The sequence below is a fragment of the Haliotis cracherodii genome, unplaced genomic scaffold (genome assembly GCF_022045235.1).
Source record: "Haliotis cracherodii isolate W230 unplaced genomic scaffold, xgHalCrac1.p SCAF_13, whole genome shotgun sequence".
In the NCBI taxonomy this organism is placed as follows: Eukaryota; Metazoa; Mollusca; class Gastropoda; order Lepetellida; family Haliotidae; genus Haliotis; species Haliotis cracherodii.
Window position 1 is genome coordinate 26904517 of NW_027266268.1, and position 21354 is coordinate 26925870.

Consider the following 21354-nt stretch of genomic DNA (forward strand, 5'->3'; position numbering starts at 1 on the left):
ACATATTTATAATTACAAATTGGGAATAATGGTAAAAACAACTGAGCACAACATATCTGTAGGAATGACTCCATTACGCCCCAAATTTTTAAATAAAAACCTCTTAAAAAAATTAAAAAAAGAATCTGCAAAAGTAACACCTAGAGTAGACCGTACAATGAAGTGCATGATAAATATTCACTTTACACATGATACAGTAGGTCAGATGACCATATGCAAGAGGTTGTGAAATACATCGGAGTGCATACCACACAGTCTCTACAGTGAAAGCTGTATTATAATCTAGCCTATCTGCCAATGCAACAAACACTCTAGCTTGGGTTAGTGGCATATGGCTGCCTACACATAGTTAAGAACATTAGGAATAAAGAAGATTTGCTATAGTATGGATAAACATCTTGTCTTTTTTTGAAAGTAAGACAAACGTTGATTCATTGTAAACAGAACGAATTCCCTCCCTGTAAATCACATCTACTGACAATAACACCTCGCCCTACAATAGTCAAAAACACATCTTACAATCTAGCAGTACTACCAACACAGAGTAAGGGAACAATAAAGTGGGCGAAATATTTTGGCGTTCTTAAAGTTCCTCATAGTGTACCACCTGCTAACATTTTGTGAGTTCACACACACAGCTTGAGACTGAATACTTACTGATCAATTACATCTGTGAAATAAAAGGGGGCTGGCAACGGTAGGATATTGTATTATGTGGGTCTTTTGGTCAAAGGTTCAAACACAGGATTTGAAACAGATATGTAGGATGCCCTATTCACTTCAAAAGTTTCTTTAAGTCTAGATGAGCCAACATGAAATAAAGCTTGGAAAACACCAGCAAAATCAGTAGACATGTGAGATGAGATGTCACAGTCATTACATTTAAAAGAATCTCTGAGTCTAGTTTACCTAAAGGATTACAATAAAATGTGGACTAACATCTAGTCTCTGAAATGAACATATTTTACAGATAAATTATCCTCTTAATAAAATACAACAAAAAGGAGCCCAGGGACTTCATTTTGAGAAACTGCAGTAATCTAGACTTGCCAAATATTACAGACCAGCATGGGCTGTACGGGATCAATTTGTTTTCAGGTCTGTATGACAGACAAAGCAAAATGCATCGTTCCCTTATGTTCGGTTGGTAGTACATGTGCTTCCTAAAAGAACAGTGCACACTCCTGTTAATATTCTAATTCAAAATGACCAATATGTTAGTAGAGAGACCAACAATCTGAACATGACCTACCTTTGATGACTGAAATAAACCAAATATTCCCCCTCGTTTCCGACTCTTGCCAGAAACAGTGGATGTCTTATAGGTATTTTTCATGTCTGAAGGCGCTGATTTGGGTGTGGAGTGGTTCGAGTTTTCGGTGGCCTGCATGTTGCTCAGATCTTCGAATGGAATGTCACTGGGGACCTGAAACCCTGACTTGTGCCTCTCGATAACCATCTTTGAATCCTGAAAACATAAGATGAGGTCCGATGAAATGGAGTAAACGCCACGTCCAAAAGTATAGCACTTAAATAGCGACGTACAAGTGTGTGTGAGTGTGTATGTGTGTGTGTGTGTGTGTGTGTGTGTGTGTGTGTGGGTGGGGGGGGGGGGGGGAGGAAGCAGTCTACTGCTACTCTGTACCCATGAAGAGCTTGGACAGAATAGGTCTTCAGGAACACATGCCTGCCAGAATAGGCGACTATGCTTGTCGTAAGAGGCAACTAATGGGATCAGGTGGTCAGTCTCGCTGACTTCCTTGATGAATTGTGTAGATCGATGCTCATGACGTCAATCACTGGATTGTCTGGTCTGGACTCAATTATTTACAGACCGCCGCCATACAGCTGGAGTATTGCTGAGTGCGGGGTTAAACAACAAACAAACAAACAAACGAACAAAGACTCTAACTCTGTCATCTACTTCCTGGTAAGCATTAGTATATTCTTCTCTATTAGCAATATTCAACACTACATTCAGACATTAAACAATTGTGCATGGTTGTATTGAGGTCTCACTTCTTTTGCATTTATGGCTGCTGCAGCCTTCTGCATGCCGTCGATGCAGGTGTTGATGATGGGGATGACATTCCTGTCAGCCTCTGCACTCTGACCTATAGCTGACTGGAGGCGGTTGATTCGCTTCTCGTCCATATCTTGTAAACCCTGAAACACACACAAATAAGCTTGTACTTGTAAAAAGATGAAAGGGTAATATGACATAAAAAGTTGATTAAGATTTTTTATTTGATCTTTTTGTTGTTTAACGCCGCACTCAGCAATATTCCAGCTATATGACGGCGGTCTGTAAATAATCAAGTCTGGACCAGACAATCCAGTGATTGATATCATGAGCATCGATCCCCACAACTGAGATATGATGACATGCATCAACTAAGTCAGTGAGCCTGACCACCCGATCCTGTTAGTCGCCTCTTACGACAAGCATAGTCGCCTTTTACGGCAAGCATGGGTTGCTGAAGTCCGACAGATTTGTTCTTGGGCTGATATTTTATTTAAGTAATTATTAATTAAGTATTTTTAAAGTAATGTGATAAACATGACATAACTTTCATTTTTATATACAGTAGGATTAGCCCTTTCAAATGGCGTATGACATATAGTCGCAAACATGTTTTACAAGCTGATACTTTCCTTGATAAATGAGTGAGTGAGTGAGTTGGGTTTAACACCGCTTTTAACAGTATTCCAGTTATATCATGGCCTGTCAGCTTAATATAGGAGGAAAGCCCAAAGTGATGCAGGTATCAGGCGTTTACCACTTTGGTGAAACCAACAAGCATGGGTATGGTGCTGCCAAACCTAGAAACATAATTGGGGCAAACCGGGATTCGAACCCACAATCATAGGTTTCTAGCGAGTCCAAGGGACGCAACTCTGCACAGTGAATTGCGGTGCCTGAGACGACTGGGCCACAAGTGCCCTCCCTTGATAAATGAAGGCTTCATCTATCACTACTTAATCTCTGGGAACTCGGTGTGATAGCAGTAAAAGCTTCTGTTGGACTGGTTGTGTTTTGTAATTGATATTGCAAGTGTATGTCTCCCTGCTTCATCAAAAATGTTTGGGTCGAATAGGACTGGAACAAGTCCAAATTTACTCCCCGGGTACCCACCCCTCTATTACCCAGGTACCCACCCCTCTACTACCCGGGTACCCACCCCTCTACTACCCGGGTACCCACCCCTCTACTACCTGGGTACCCACCCCTCTACTACCCGGGTACCCACCCCTCTACTACCCGGGTACCCACCCCTCTACTACCCAGGTACCCCTCCCTCTACTACCCGGGTACCCACCCCTCTATTACCCGGGTACCCCTCCCTCTACTACCCGGGTACCCACCCCTCTATTACCCGGGTACCCACCCCTCTATTACCCGGGTACCCACCCCTCTACTACCCAGGTACCCCTCCCTCTACTACCCGGGTACCCACCCCTCTACTACCCGGGTACCCACCCCTCTACTACCCGGGTACCCACCCCTCTACTACCCAGGTACCCCTCCCTCTACTACCCGGGTACCCACCCCTCTACTACCCAGGTACCCCTCCCTCTACTACCCGGGTACCCACCCCTCTATTACCCGGGTACCCACCCCTCTATTACCCGGGTACCCACCCCTCTATTACCCGGGTACCCACTGTGGGTCTCAAGAGACAGGTACAAAATGTCCAATTGGCAAAACGTATTTAGATACATGTATCAAACAATCTGGTCATGTATACACTAAAGTTGACTTTAGTTATATCTTTATTCAACAATAGTCCGAAAGAATGGGTGCATAGTCAGAAAGAAATGCGAACATTAGTGACTTGTAGCGTAACCATAGAGTTTTAGATAATTTTTGTCTTTAAACAATACATCACGTGACTAACCACAAGTCTGGGTTGTCCTGTGTCCTGTAGGTTGTCCTACTCGTTACCCCCCTCGACCCGGATACCTGAGTTACCATTTTTAAATGTGCTGGCCCTTAAACATTTTCAACATCATTCGTAAAGGAATATTCTTTCATAGACTTTTCAAACAGAGAGTCATCCAGCTGTACATAGTTGATAAGGAGATCACTCAATTCACTATATTTCATACGTTGTACTCATGGTCAAAGGGACGATGCAGTTTACCGGGTGCAGGCTGATCTCTACCATCTCGCTCAATTACTGCGCTATAGTGTGACCGCTGTCTCGCAAAACTACTCCAGTGACTCTCGCTTCACGATCCTTCAACACCCCTTTTCGGTCTTAGGGAAACTTACACGTCTTTACGATCCAACATCCTCTTTACGATCCAACACCCCTTTTCGGTCTTAGGGAAACTTACACGTCTTTACGATCCAACACCCCTTTTCGGTTTTAGGGAAACTACACATTTTTACGATCCAACATATCTTTTCGGTCCTTAGGGTTAGCTTGCTTAGGGCAAGGGTAGGCCATAAATTCTTACCTTTTCAAGAGTTAATCTGATTGGTCGGTCGTGTTGACATTAACAATAGCGGGTGTAGTTTCAAGAAAAGATTAATGGGACATCACACGCATGCGCAAGTCATTGTTAACTTAATTGCCCATGTGTGTTAAGGGGATGCTAATGACCCCGTTAATCGAGCACTGATTACATGTGATAGCGCTCGTGGACCAGTGGTAGAGCGTCAGCCAAACAACGCACCAATTAGCCAAGTCGGTGAGTCGGCGAAGCACGTTCTAGCCCCCACAGCGCTTATTGGATCTGAAAAAGTGCGCCCGGTAAAGGGCACTACTCCCGAAACCTCTCCCACACTCCATATATATAAACTTCCCTTGACAAGAAAAGGTCATGGTCATTGCGAAAGCACAGAAACATGCTGCTAGTGTTTTAACTGAAATTAACTAAAGGTATTTTGCATAACATCTTGTATGGTATAATTATTATGGTATCATGAACTTGCTGTTAGGCATAAGTCATATAATTGGCAAATGCAATGTTTGAGGCGTGTCTTCTAAGACCTGTTCACGTTTTGAAAGTGCACTTGGTTTTGTATTCAGAAATGATAACGTAGACCCATACTGTCAGATCATTTTCTTCAAACATGCTGTCTGTTGTCCCAATCTCACCTGTCGTAAGTTCCTAAGATGGGTCTGACCCTGTCATAATTTTGGTAATAAACTTACGATAACATAGCACTAAGACAGCTTCAAGAAACATAGCACTAAGACAGCTTCAAGAAACTTAGCACTAAGACAGCTTCAAGAATGGGCTTAGATAAGATCTTTTTCACTATGAGACATTTATGACAATCTTAGTAACAGGACTGTGAACAGGCTGCCAGGTGGGCAACAAAAGGTCCTTGCTCAAACAAATTGCATACAGTAAACTACATTTATAACCAAGACGTTTATAACCAACTGACGGATATAACGAACAGTTAGTTTTTTTGTCCTGTCCATAAGCTGTATGTGCTGCATACATGCTTATAACAAACTACGGTTATAACAAACTCAAATAAGTGATCCCTTTGAGTTGGTTATGACTGTAGTTCACGGTATGTTGTGAATGATGAAGACGGATGTACTACCTGAAATACTTGTGGCATGCCGGTGGAATAATACTCTCTCTGATGAGCATTGGTCTGCTGGAGCTGGGCAGCGTACTCATTTTTGCAATCCTCACATTGAGAAGCCTTCGTATTCATCACAATTCGATGCTGCAAAGTTAAGAAATAAAACATGGGAAATTTTCACAACTTTCAGCTGATAACAGTATAAACATAACACTTTTACCTACGTTCCAGGACTAAAAGTGCTTTACTCATTGTATCACTTGAGGAACAAACCTTGAGCCTCCCTGTGACAGGAAAATGGTTCCCCCACTACACTAGCTCCAGCTCTTCTCACACAAGACTGACACACAGTGTGATAATTACCTTTTCCACTTCAGCTCGGGACAGATTGATGTCTGCATCAGCCTTCCTGTAATTGTCTAGAGCCTTTTCACTGTCTTTGAAAGCCCTTTCGTACTGTCGTTTTGACTGAAAGGTGTAAAAATGATGTCAACACCATGTAAAGTTATTCTTATACCTCAGAAACAGTACACAACATACCTTTAACTCAGAGATATTGCATCAATCTACATTTCTTCACTTGAGAATATACAATCAATACAAAAATGACCATGTCATATTTATTTTTACTACAATTTGAAAGCATTAATTACTTTCAAGAAATGCCGGATGTCATATTTGCATGCAATGTAATGACTCTGATCAGTTGTTTAAAACAAATTCCTCTGCACAATTTTTGTTTGTTTGTTTGTTGTTTAACGCCACACACAGCAATATTCCAGCTAAATGACCAGACAATCCAGTGATTGAAATCATGAATATCGATCCATGCAATTGGGATACAATGACATGCATCAACCAAGTCAGAAAGCTTGACCACCTGATCCCTTACGTCGCCCCTTCCGATAATCATAGTCGCCTCTTACGGCATGCATGGGTTGCTGAAGACCTATTCTACCCCGGATCTTCACGGGTCTCCTCTGCACAAACATCACTTCAAGTAGTGTAGTGTCTACCGCTGAACTGTGATAGCTGACACACAGTTTTGAGAGTTACCTCTCTTTGTTCAAGAACACGGAAGCAGGCAACCACATGGCATATGTAATTGAGACAAACACCTAAGAAAATAGAGCTTGCATAGCCTTGTACTTATTCTACAAGTTGGTATCTAACAGTACTCCCAATTGTCTCCCCTTGCTCAGGTGTCCCAACCTGTTGGTAACTCCCCACAGAGAAGTCACGGCCATGCATCTCACCTTATCTAACTGTTGGTATGACTGTTTAAGTGAATCTTGAATCCTTGTTCCTTCATGTAAATGCTGAAATGATAAACACACATCCATGAACACCCCACAGGAGCTAAGACATGAAAATGTGGCAGATTTTAATCATTATCACACACGCTTTATGGGGATTGTGTCCTGTTCGTAAATGTGTGGCCATTTCTATATTAAGTGTGTACATATCCTATAGTTTGGTTGATCCCTGTAGGTTGGGAAGTAGGCCTGTAAGGGATGGATCTCTCCACCATTTGGAAATCTATAACTAATGTCTATATGACACCTCTTTATATGTATCAATTATAAACAATAGGGTTTCTATGAGTTTTGTAAAAGCATGAAAACAATAGTCCATTTTTAAACATCTTTTAATGTGTGCATCTGTCAATAAAACAACTTAAAAAGGATTTTGGGGGTAAATTAACCAATGATCAACCAGACATTCTAACTTCTTAATTTGCATTGCATCCAGCTTCATTTTAAAATACAAAATTTGGTGTGTTATGATTAAGACTGGTTTTACACCACTCTTAGCAATATTCCAGCGATATCATGGTGGTGGAAACCAGAAACCCACATCACACCCATCTAGGGAATCAAACCTGTGCTTGCGACATGACGAGCCAATGCTAACCACTTGGCTACCCCATGCCCCTATTAAGACTGAGTCTGAAACAAGCAATCACCCTTTTCCTCTCCTGTCTGAGCTCCCCGATGAGAGCCTGCAGGTCTTTAAAGACGGTGCCCTGCAGGTTCTCAGCCACCATCTCATGCTGGCCCGCGATGTCATGCAGCTCCTTCACCATGTCCACAAACGCCCGCGACCACGTAAACCTGAAACACAAACCCACGGATAGTTACATCAGCCACCAGCTGTTTACTTATGTAATGTTTGTTGTAAAGTAGGACCATTTTGGTCTTCACTGTAAAGGTTTCCCCAAAACCAGCATCACATGGCTGCAGTATTCCTTCCATGTAAAATAAGACCTGTTTTCCCCCAAACCAGCATGCCATGGCTGAAGTATTCCTTCCACGTAAAATAAGACCTGTTTTCCCCAAACCAGCATCACATGGCTAAACGGATTTTCTTCAGACCCGACAAGAGCTGTTGAGATAAAAGACTACAGGATGGAAAGAGCTGGAGTCCCTACCTGACTGTCAGGTATATAGAGGGGATGTCATCCACCTGGGAGGGAGGGAGGGATGGAGGGGGTAATACACAGCCCCACCCACACCTCCGGACAGTTGCCAGGAAACACAACTTTACACAGGTAGGTGGGTAGGATCATGCAGAGTTGCCATAGATGAAGCCAGCTAGGAACGAGATAAACACACTGGGGCAGCTATAGATACTGGTTACACCTTCACAGGTGAGATGTCAGTATAGAAGGACTGTCTGTGTCATTCCTTTGGGTCAAAGCCATTCCAGGAAGAATAAAGATCCTATTGATGATTAGATGCAAGATGGAATGTTACTTAGTCACTGTCATAGCAGTGTGAGAAATTGGCCTTGACTAACTGCCCAATAGTTAAGGTATCATAAGGACTAGTACAAACTTGCCCTTTTTAAGGGTTTTGCTAGATGTAATCATTATTAGGACTAGTGGACGAAAACTGTTAGTTTCTACCGCTGCATAGGGTCAAGTCATAGGGTAATAGACAAGTGCTTGACCATGTCTGTATTATTACAAACTTTGGTATGAACAATCAGCCAGTGTTTAATTGTCCTCACATACTTAACACATTTATTGCTAAGCAGGAGCAGTGACTGAGTCAGTAAGTGAAAGTTATTGCATGGTACAGATAGCAATACTACACCTCTACCAGTCTGTAATAAACTGAAGGTTAGACAAACCAGAGGTTGATAGCATGAGCACCAATCCATGCCACTGGGCATACTGACACTCAGCCAGGTCAGCTCTCATGACAAGGAGGGCATGGAATTAGTTCTTAAACCTGTTTCTCTGAGATCACTCACAATGTATGTTTTACTGGATTACACCTCTTCAGCCCAGTGAAGTCTCCAGCCCATATTCATATGTAGCAGCCATTGTGATCACCCAATCTCCAAAATAGTCCTTTTTGTTTGTTGTTTAACACCTCACTCAGCAATATTCCAGCTACATGACGGCGGTCTGTAAATAAGAGTCTGGACCAGACAATCCAGTGATTGACATCATCAGCATCAATCTACGCCATTGGAATACGATGACATGCATGAACCAAGTCAGTGAGTCTGATAGCGTTAGTCACCTCTTACGACAAGCATAGTCGCCTTTTATGGCAAGCATGCCAAATTAGTCAGTTCATACAACACAGGGTACTGAAGGCCAAAGCTCAAACCTCCACTGCACCACTGTTACAAAGCATTGCATGTTCCTGTAATCATGGTAATGTTCTGTCAATCATGTATTTTCTTTGTGTCGCACACACTTAGTCTGATTACACCATCACAATCTATCAAAACCAAAACCTAAAGCCCGTGTGTTTTATTTCATATGAAAACAATCAACAAAGAGGACGAAAGAAGCCAGCAGTGCCTAATCACCAGCCTACTAGACAAGATAAACAGGATTAAATTGCTTTTTATGATTACGCTGGTGTGGAGACTGTACTGGATGCCAGGCCAGGTTCACCAGCTGTTTCTTATCATAGCCTGGAGTTGGTAATAATGTAGAAGGCACAGAGCTTCGGGTGACTATCTGCCCTGGCAAGGAGGAGGAGGTATCTTCAACACAAAAACCTGTGTCAGCAGTTTCTGGTTGACTGCAGCTAGACATGATATGGGTGTTACGTGGCTTGTCTTCCAGGTTGTTTAAGCATATCAGGCCAGTTGAAGGCTTTTCAGAGCTTCTTGATGAGAATGAGTGAGGTGGGTTCTACACTACTTTTAGCAATATTCCAGCCATATCACAGGAGGGTACACCAACAATAGGCTTCACATACTGTACATGCATGTGGGGAACCCAGCCTTGGCCTTTCAAGATGGACCACCTCTGAGGTCTTGTGGTAGAAACTACGCCCGGAGAGCAGCAAGACTGGGGTTCAATCCCAGCCGCGTCATACCAAAAGAAGTTAAAAGATGGTACTTGTTGTTACCCTGCCTGGTGCTTGGCATTAAGGGGCTAAAACAAGGACTAGTTGGCTTGGAGTCAGTATACTGCGTCTGAGTGGAGTATTCATGTTAAAACTACAGCATGGTATCTCAGTGGGCTAGCACTATAAAATCTGCATTAGTCCTGACTAGTACAAGTGTGAGTGCACGCTCGCACACAGTGATAAAAGTGCAATCATCTTGGACTCGACGTTAAACCCCATTTCACCCCACCTTTCAGGATGACAAATGAACACTCTAACCACTAGGCTACCCCACCAGCCCTAGTATGGTAAGAGGCAGGATACAAACTGTGGGAAGGCTTGTCTGTAAACAAGGAAATAAAGTGGTGTGGCCTTATGTTGACTGCATGTTGAAAGGGACCAATAGATAAGTAGGTCAACAGGGGTTAATAAGAATATTCATCATCAACTGTTCTTATTGTCCTCCATTTTCAACTTTTAAAGTACACACCAACATTGTAACATAATGAGGCAAGGTACGTGCTAATCCGCAGCACACATGGCTGTCACAGGTAAGCTGATTGTGGTCACTCCATGAGGTCAAATTCTCAGCCAGATAATCAGGACCTCAGGGAGTCGCCTCTTTCTTTATATCATTGTACTTTACATGGGCCAGATGACCATGTGACCTCGGGGAAACGCCCCCTTTTTTATACCATTGTACTCACATGGGAAAGCCGAACTATACAATAGGTGTAAAATGTTTATTCTGATTACCAGCAGGATGCAGTTTACCTGCATACCTTATCTGTTTGGAAATCTACCTCAGCAATTGTACAATAAATACGGTTATTCTGTATATTAGCTGCATTTTCACTACAACCCATGTTGTTTATTTTCAAAAACAATTGTGCCTACAATGTCAACAATACTGTGGATAGATATCTATCTGTTTTTAACATGACACAGATTATGAATCATATTTGATTTATAACCTTCACATACCACTAACACAACCACCTTTCTTGGCTGACCACTTGCTTGTCGTGTGGCACGCCCCCTTTTCACCATTATGGTCACAATTACAGCTGACCACTGGGGATCCAAGTGCCACGACCCCTTTACATGACTTTTTGCATGGGTGCCTCCTTATCTGAGCTGCCATTCCTGTGACTGCATTCTATATGGTAATGAACAGAATAAGCTCTGTGATCACCTGTGTGATGGGCGAGAGATTGTGGTTATCCTACAGAGATCAGCAGTGGGCCATGCAATACTGACATCTGACACCTAGTGCTGCTAACACACCAGGATGTATATCACAACAGTTCTGTGAACAAGAAAATAAAGTGAAATGGCCTTATGACTGTTGACTGCATGTTGCTAGGGACTGATAGACAAGTAGGTCGACAGGGGTTACTTAATAAGAATGTTCATGACCAAGTACTGTTTCTCATTTTCTTCCATCTTCAACTTTTAAAGTACACACCAACATTGTAACAGGTAAGCCAATTGTGGTCACTCCATGAGGTCAAATTCTCAGCCACATAACCATGTGATCTTGGGGACACGCTCCTTTCTATAGATCATTGTACTTTGAGTGAGTGAGTGAGTGAGTTGGGTGTAACGCCGCTTTTAACAGTATTCCAGTTTTATCACGGCATGTCAGCTTAATGTGGGAGGAAAGCTCCAAGTGATGCAGGTCTTAGACATTTACCACTTCGGTGCTGACAAACCAAGAAACATAACTGGGGCAAACCAGAATTCGAACCCACAATCATAGCTTTCTGGCATGCCCAAGGGATGCAACTCCGTGCAACGAATTGCGGCGCCTTAGACAACTGGGCTAGATGGGCTAGATGACACGCCCCTTTCTTTATTTTATTGTACTTTCAACATGGGCTAGATGACCATGTGACCTTGGGGACAGGCCTCTTTCTATCCTTTTTTTTTCCCCTTTACATTTTTATTGGATGTAGGTCATTCCAACAATTACATGAAAAGCATATGACATGTTGACCAGAAGTTGTAAAGTTTATCGATATTGTCGGTCATAGCAGATTCACATTTTGTTACATAATAGTATTCTGACTGTTTAAGTATTACCGGACTCGCATACTGCCATACATCTGACACCCGCTGTACCCAATACACCGAGCTGTACATCAGAACAATTCCTGTATCTGCATCAGTCAACAAGACTTCCATATCAACACCAGGTGTTAATGGCCAATGTTAAAGTTGATTAATGCATTTAAATAATCCATAAAGTAAACATCAATACTGACTAAGTGGCAACCCATCTGCTGGCAAATTGTTGTCGGCAGTGTTATCATCAAGTATAACAAATACTGATTCAGTGGTGCCACTGTCGGTTGTCACGTACAGCATGGTGATGGTGATGTGGTGGTGTGGTGATCTGGTGGTGTGGTGGTGTGGTGGTGTGATGGTGTGGTGGTGTGATGGTGTGATGTGGGGTAACAGAGTTGAGTTAGGTAGGTCCGACATGGAATGTTGTATGACAACAGTCTGTATATGACAGCGGTCTGTAAATAATCGAGTCTGGACCAGACAATCCAGTGATTGATATCATGAGCATCGATCCATGCAATTGGGATCAATGACATGCATCAATCAAGTCAGCAAGGCTGACCACCTGATCCCGTTAGTCACCTTTTACGACAAGCATAGTCGCCTTTTACAGCAAGCATGGGTTGCTGAAGACCTATTCTAACCCGAGATGGGTGTGCTGTGGGTGTGGGTTGTGCTGTGTGCAGTTGTGTAGTTGTCAGGGGTAGGCACCATGGGTCAAATCTAACGAGTCCACAGCTTATTTCGGAATAGTGTTTATGTAAAATTGCTAGATTATGGTAGAAAACAACTTAGTTAGTCCCTATGGATTTTCACGTCTCTCTGACTAACAGACAAGAGGTCGTGTCTATCCCCAAGTGTGGGGGGTCTGTATTGGGGTTGTGTAAGGTGAGGTGTGATAATGCCATGGTGAGTTGTGTAGTGTGGGATCAGTGTATAAATTCAGATAAACTCAAGTCAGGCAGCTGAACTGGCAAGTCTAATAAATATGCCTTAAAGAAACGTGTTAGTTTCAAATAGGTGCAGTGAAAAGCCAAGTGTCAGGCTTGATAACAAAGTACCCGCTTCTAATGTCTTTTGTTATGACATGGCCTGGGAATCGAAGCACTGACCTTTCACTTTCCAGACTGATGCTCTATCAATATGCCATAGCTTTTGATTGTCTATTTAAACTTCAAAAGCATACCGAAGTCGGCATATTATGCATCCTGCTCGAACCACAACCCTACTAAGAACGAAAATTTACATTGAAGTCCACATTTTACTGTCTATATTACATTTTTTTTTTTTAAGCTTATAAGTGGTATATAATTGGTTAGTAACTCTTATCCAAAAGGTTTAGTTTCAACGAAGTTTGAACAGCTTGCCACCCCCTTAAAAAAGCATTTCAGTCATATCCCAATGTGTCAGCTTCAGGCAGAAGATGCAACATCGCCTGGCATCTCAAGTGGTCTCTCTCTTCCCCATCTCTATGACGTGATCTAACATGGTTTTCACATAAAGTCAAGGTAACAGATCGTACAGTATTATTGTGTCGATATCTAGCAGAAAATAGTGTTGATACGATTGGGTATCATGTCACGATTACATTCTATCGATATGAAACGCTCATATGCAAGAGCCATATCTCAAACCACAAACCAACACTTTTCTGCTGAATATTCAAATCTGTCAGGTTATTGGCACCATCTATAAAATGTCCACTCTTTAATAAAGCAACCCAATCAGGTCTAAAATCGTGTTGTTCCTGCCATGAGATTGACTCGGCTAATTGTTGAACTTGCGATCAATACACTGGAACAGACGGAACCATGGATAAAACTGCAGTCTTTTAGGCCATAAATCTTCCAAGAATATTGGCTTTACTTCATCCCACCAGACCTCTAAAAGACATATACTGATTTCATTAGATTTTGTCCCTTGTGAATTGACATTCAACTGGAAAGTCAGAATGAATTCTTCAAAGGAATAAAGGTGACAGAAACCTTTCGATATGACAACGAGTTCCATTGTATGTTTCAGTGTAGTATTTACTCTTCATGGTCGTCTTGACATGGCAGCTGAGTGTTCCACACTATCTTCCTAACAACCAGTGTCCGAAATAACTGCCTGCACGTGGCTGGTAACCTTTTTGCCAGGCTGCATGAAATTTTCCTCCACCTGCCTGACTTTCTGGCACATAAATATATGACTACTTTCGTATTCAGTTTTATTATGACTCCTTGTAGATTCTCCAGTAATTGGTTGCATTATTTCAACTGAATCCAGACACTATTTGTCTCATATTTTGTTTGGGGTGATTTTTCATTATTTATTATGTCTGAGTGTGGGCAGGTAACTTTGAAGATGGGCAGGAAACACTGATGGGTCACCTGCCCGACTGTCCTGGATGGGTTTTAAAATAATTTCAAACAACTGAAAAATCTTTCTTCATGACAAGCTATTACCCTCGTTTTCAGTATAATCATATAATAAATAATAAATAATTAAAAATCCACATTCAGGGCACCATTGAAATGGAGACAGGCAGTGATGGAGCTGATAATCTGACCAAACAGACGGTTCAAGTTGGTGTAGGAAGGACGTTTACCACTAGACTGATCAGTATAGCAAGAAATATTCAACAGTTTTAAGAGTTCTGCTCTGGAAATGGAAAACGGACAGCTGACAGACGATGATTGTTACACAGATTATGATAGGTAAAAAATTTCACACAGGGGTACAATGATTGTAATGTATGTGAGCCCACCATCATAGCATGGCTCCTCGCATGAACAAAGTACAATTCCACACGTGTCATACTTACACATAATCATCTTCTTCTTTCTTCCGTGGTTGATAACTCTTCACTAGTTTTCTGAAACAAACAATGACAACAATTACATGATTATATCAATGTGGTCTCAGTTGAAGTCATAACACTCACAGCAATATTGAGGAACATCAAGGCTGCAGACATTTGTGTTTCACTACGGCAGTTTGCGACTATATTCAAGTATGATTATGTCATGCTTCAATAAGGGGTGGTCGGGGAGCCTAGTGGTTAAAGCGTCTGCTCGTCATGCTAAAGACCCGGGTTCGATTCCCGACATGGGTACAATGTGTGAAGCTCATTTCTTGTGTCCCCCGCTGTGATATTGCTGGAATATTGCTAAAAGCTGCGTAAAATCAAACTCACTCACTCATGCCTCAATACAGGATACATGTATATATACTGAACCAAAAAAGTTGGGGGATCATGAATATTTTGGGGGATAGTGAAATTGTGTGCTCAGTCTTAGACTATAGAGATCGATAATTGTTTGTTCCAATCTGATTTTGAATACATTTGTTGTTGAATTAGTTGTGAAAGCATCATAAGGGTATGTACAAGGAATAATGACTGTAATTTCTGAAATGAGTCAATATGTGATGTGTGCTTAACTATGAGTCAGACACACAGGATGAGACAGTGCTCAACTGGATTAAACATTGAACAAAAGCAGGGCTCCCTTTCACAAAGTGAAGTGTTGTTAACAACGTACTCATCAATATTTCAGCTATATTCCAGCTTGACCACCCGATGACGTTATCGCCTTCAACGTGACCCATTGTAACCCAGGGCTCACAAGTTACAAATTATATCAATTACAAAATACAATTTCACTATGAATCTAGTCCAGTAGTCAGAAAGGAATATGCACCTGGCCACTCCTGAAATGGCATGGTTCAATAGTAAAAATATACTTAACCAATGATTAGTGCTTTAAATGGCTATACAAAGTCATTATTGTTCAAGAATGAGATCGGAAAATGAGTGAGTTGGTCAGCTAATAGTTGAATTGACCAGGCTTCAAGATGGTGTGCAGTGACGAGGACACCATTAATCAATCAGTGGGAGTACACGCTGTCACCTCGCCATGACGGCTTGCACCTACATCAAACACACCTACCCCTGCAGGGCTCTCCCACAGCCTATCAAATACCCAGGAGTAGTACCTGATTGAGTACTGTGTCAGTCCACACAGAGATCACAGAGTGTAGTAATTGTCACCTGCATCGGAAGGGTTTCCAAAATCAAAAGACTGCCCTTATCAATAAATGGCCTGTATTTTAACAAGCTGGAGTGAGTGAGTGAGCATTGCTCCCCGCAATTGGGATCCATGACATGCATCAACAAAGTCAGCAAGCCTGACCACCCAATCCTGTTAGTCACCTCTTATGACAAGCATAGTCACCTTTTACGACAAGCATTGGTTGCTGAAGATCTGTTCTACCCCGGATCTTCAAGGGTTTCACTGAAACCACGATGATAGCTAACTGTTGGACTTATCGTTGGCACAGGCACTATGAGTGTCCCAAAGTAGGTTACAGTGTCTTATGGAGTCTGCCATCTACCTAAGCCACAAGCAATCTCAATCAATATCGGAAATATCATCTTAATCTCAACACAACTATCCTTAGCGCTTAGATTCCCTGTCCAATCAAGAACCCTTTTACAATCATTAGGGTCAACCCCCATTTACAATCCTTATGGGTAACCCCCCAGGGTTTTACTGTATGCAAGGTATAGCATCCTACATGCATACAAATTGTGAATGGGCGCACATAATACTCACTGTGAGTCCTGTTGGACGGAAGAAAAATTGACTGTGTCAATAAACTTATCAACATTGCAGACTGCATGTCACATATTAGTGATATTTCTTTTCTCGTAAGAAATACACTGAAAAGTTCAAGGTGTCACAGGGAAACTTCTTCAGTCTAACATTAGAATCCCTATCTATAACAGGCTAAAAGTTTCTGATCATGCGCAATGGCTTGACATCCAGAAAATCCTGGCCCCCAAAATCTATTACTGAGTTCTTTAGAAGCCAAAAGTAGATGGACCCAGGTAAATCCCTGACACCCTTTATAATTTTCTGGTTAACATCCCTTACAAGCCTTTCGGTTAACACCCCTTTATCGTGTTCTGGTTAATACCATTGATAACCATTAGGGTTAGTTGTGAGTTAGGGTTGGCTATCCCACCTCTTGTAGCGAATCTTTCCTGAGGTAATCCAATGAAACCCATTGTAATCCGGGGTAACTCTGTATTCTTATCAACAAAAAATATGTACCTCTGGAACATTCTAATTGTATTTCTTCTGGCTCCAACAGCATTGATGACTGTTGGAATCACACAAATCAGACAACTATCGAAATGCATCAATATGAAATAGCCTTCAGAAATAAGGTACAAGGACCAAAATTTTCAATTAATTATTTCAAAGAATGACTTTGCAACAAAATCAATATGATGGCATCAAGTGACTCTCAAATTCCCTTCTTCTGAACATGCAAACTCCTCAGGCATTTCTAAATCGGTACAAAATTACAAATTAATTCTATTAATCTACAATTTCTTTTCCTTTTCGATTGTTCAGCCAATGGCCACCAAATACTTCCACTCCATTCTGGAGATGCCTGGCTAAGAAGCAAGGACAACAGAGAATGAATATCATCTGGCTGAATACAATTGCAGATGTGGACTACATTCCAATAGTGGCCAGACAATGGAGTGTGTTCCTGCGAGGTGTACCAAATTTCCAGAGCCCATCGGCTTCAGCATGGTGCAACCAGCCATATTGTATTGGCTGAAGGCCACACATAGTCAGGATGCTCCGCCATTACGACCACTTTCACTCAGACCCCCAGTGGCCATACTAGATGTATGGCAAGGTGTTTGACTTGGTCACCCATATTTGTCTTGGCCTCCTTTAACAATGTTGATTATGCTAAAACAAAAGCTGTATCGCTCTGGGAATATAAAAATAATCCACAGTGCTAACATGCTTCTGATCTGTCCATCAGGTAGTGTTGATTCACAAGGCTGTGAAGTATTGGTCAAGTATTACAATAGAGTCATACAATAACGGACAGTGTGTTGTCCGATCTCACTTGACTATATGTCAGCCTACCATGGTGGGTTGGTAATTCTGGGAGAAAGACCTGAAGTTACCATGTATTGAACATAGGGTGAGTTGAGTTGAGTTGAGTTGAGTTGAGTTGAGGTGAGTTTAAACCTTTTTCAAATTGTATATCATGTTATTATATGTGCCAAATTATTACTGTAATGTTTGCATTGTTCTGAGTGGGCACTTAGTTCAGAAAATGTTCTTCTTTCTTCTTCTTCTATCTATCAAACATATTTTCAGCCAGAACTCTTCAGACAAAATGTGTGAATAATAAGCATGAAAACAACTTGAGAAAATATGTCCAGAGTTGATGAGAAGGCTATATTTGTGCTGTGACAGCAGTAATTAGACTTGCCCAAGTCTTGGAGGAAATAACTTTCAGAAATCATAATTTCTAGATTATATAAATAATAAGAACAAGTTGTCCCTATAAGAGACTTGCTCATTGATGTACTATCCGCTCATCAAGACTTGCCTATAAGGATATAATAACTATACACCCATGGACTTGTCATTCAGCACAGCCATGGAGCAAGGCTAGGCGATGATGTGAATCATGACTTATGACCCCAGGCACAAGCTAACCAACCCATCACCAGGTCAGTCATGCAAGGAGCCTGTGGTCACACTTGATGCTTCAACCCAAATATCTTTGTCCAAGGACAGTCATGTTTGTTGTGTAAAACATCGTAACTCCAGGACACATTCTCCATGTTGAACAAAGGTGTTTTGGCTGTATTGGGTGGGTCCAAACAGCAAAGATACACAACTGATTTTAATTACAAATCTTGCATATGGTAGATGGTTCTTGAGCGGGTTTAGAAGCTCGGCTACCCTGCAGCGATGTACATCCAAACCAGCTGCTCCGGTCCCCCAAAGCTGGGTTGAGCCGACATCGGTCCAAGATTACACACACACAACATTTTCACTCAAATCTCAGTGTTGTTTAGAATAAAAATTAGAAAAGTACGACAGGAAGGGCGGCAATGGCTTTTTCAAAGTTATGTCAAATGGAAAAGTTGACATATGGCACCAGAGTGGGGAAAGGTAAACCTCATGATGGCCAACCGCTGTTCAAATATTGGACCAATGTGTAGAAGTGGTCCATCGTCAGCACACTGCGATTGGGAGGATGAAGAGATGCTGTTCGTCTGTTTATAAAAAAGCAATTGTATTTATTTTCTACGGCAATGCCATAGCAGTGGGACTCTGACTATGACAGTGTGTATTTATTTAAACACAACTACACTTCATCAGTGGGGAACAAGTATACTTTGGCAATGTGTATTCATATGCCACCATGATCATGTTTCTGTGTTGAATGCCCACCCGGAAATATACCAGCTATTTGATGGTGGCCTGTAAATAATTACCAAATACGACTAGAACAGATCCTAGTCTAACCCGGAATCCCCAAGGGGGTAATAGCTTTCAGCCAGCACAGGTTCTATTCTAACCCGGAATCCCCAAGGGAGCAACAGCTTACAACCAGCACAGGTTCTATTCCAACCCGGAATCCCCAAGGGGGTAATAGCTTTCAGCCAGCACAGGTTCTATTCTAACCCGGAATCCCCAAGGGAGCAATAGCTTACAACCAGCACCTTGTTTTATCCCCTTAATACCACTAGACAATGGAGGCGGTCACAACGAGAAATATGATCCACAATGTGCGACATTAACCTATTAGGTCTAGTAAGCTCAACTAGTAATAGTTCATAAAGTAACACTAAATCTGAATATGGTGCTTTATGCTAGTTCGGGCCACTAGCTCAAAAGTTATTGCACAGATTGCTTCCATGTCTTTTTCCATGCACTTATCCATGCAGTACTAAAGGGCATGATTATTCCTTATCAGCTCAGTAAAACCTGCACCCCGCCAATCAAATGTTACTCTAAAAGTGTGACCTATCAACATAAACACATTATTATGTCTTTTAATTTTAAAAACCTACTTAATTATCTGCATCTAGTCAGCAGATTGTTGCACAGGAGTCATGGGCAGCAAGATACTATTAATTGCACAACTATTTATGGATAGTTATCAATGATGAGGGCTTCTGTTGAAAAACTTCAATAAGAGCACTTATGGCGATGATGTAATAGAGGTTTTATATTCGGGGAAATTATTCTAAAAACACAAATATATTAGACTAAATAGCCATGATAATGAATGTAAACTCTCTTTCCAAAATTGTCAGTTCAGCAAAAAAATCTGATATTTGTGACATGTCTGTATGATATGAAGCATTTTCACACACAATTTCAAGAAAAGATCTGAGGAAAAGTTAAGTCTACTGGCAGACCAGCAAGCCAGTGACAACAGACTAGTATTGTTTGGATGAGAGAGTTCATGGCGTCCTAACAAAAACACCTGTGCGCACCAGGCTTTCTGCAGAGACGTGTGTTGATAAGAGGGCTCTTCTTCAGGGACTTCAAGCTTAAAGGATTCCCTTCCTCTGTAGCAAGATTACCGTAGCTTGTATTCGTCTTCGCTCACATTTGCAAATCTCCTTTCGTGTTTAATTTGTATATTTGTAAACTGATGATCTGTCATTTTCGACAGGAGGGCTTCATTTTAGCATGTGTTAAGAGATGCAACTAATGGACAAGGGATATGTGTCTTTATGTCTTGGTGCTACAGACAGTACGTCTTTGGCTATTTGAAGATGGATGCTTGGACTGTGTCAATTCTTTCATTTGAGCTGCACACATCTGTCTGGATAGAAGCTGGAACATCATCATTTATTCTGTGTGAAGATTAGGAACTGATAAAAATAATCCACATTTCACAATGGATTACCCAAAACAGAAATAGACAATATAAACCTGAACATTAAAACAGTCGCATTAATAAGAGATAACTTTTTCATACCTGGCTTTACAAAACTTGGAATGTTCAAATAAATCTGAACATTAAAACAGTCACATTTAATAAGAGATCAATTTTTCATACCTAGCTGTGCAAGATTTGGAATATTCTAAAGCAATAACAACAAAGATGTCTTTGCTGCTTTGATTACAAATTCCTGATTGAATTAACTGTTGTTGTTTTTTTCATGACAATGGCAGGCATCCAGATGAACCACTTTCAAAGCCAAACTTTCATGAACTGAATTACTACCTGACTTGCTTCAGGCAAAATAATTCCAAAGTTGGTTGATTGAGAGGCATGCAGAATTGTGTATACTTAACACATCTTTGTAAGAAAAAGCCACCTAATGCTTGGGTAAAAATCCAACGTCCTTAGTTTAATGTAATTAGTTTTGGGGGCATAGCTGCTAGTCCTTACAATTTGTCATAAGGTCTAACCCTGCAATACAAGGAAGATGTTACTCTGTCTGTTGTGATATAAATTATCAATGTTATAATCACAATGAACTGCCACACTGTCCCTAATAATCCTTCTGAAATCAAATGTTACACCTGATCTAGATGC

General features: G+C 41.4%; 1 protein-coding gene across 1 annotated transcript; it reads right to left on the reverse strand.

Annotated features, from left to right (window-relative positions):
* Positions 1-282: 282 nt before the first annotated feature.
* LOC139458568 (cdc42-interacting protein 4 homolog) lies at positions 283-18814 on the reverse strand. The gene is made up of 9 exons (XM_071239996.1): positions 18753-18814; positions 14789-14839; positions 7521-7668; positions 6811-6873; positions 5918-6022; positions 5570-5698; positions 2020-2166; positions 1253-1468; positions 283-291 (listed from the first exon to the last, which is right to left on the reverse strand). The coding sequence occupies exons 1-9, from the start codon at positions 18812-18814 to the stop codon at positions 283-285; spliced, it is 930 nt and encodes a 309-aa protein (XP_071096097.1).
* Positions 18815-21354: the final 2540 nt, after the last annotated feature.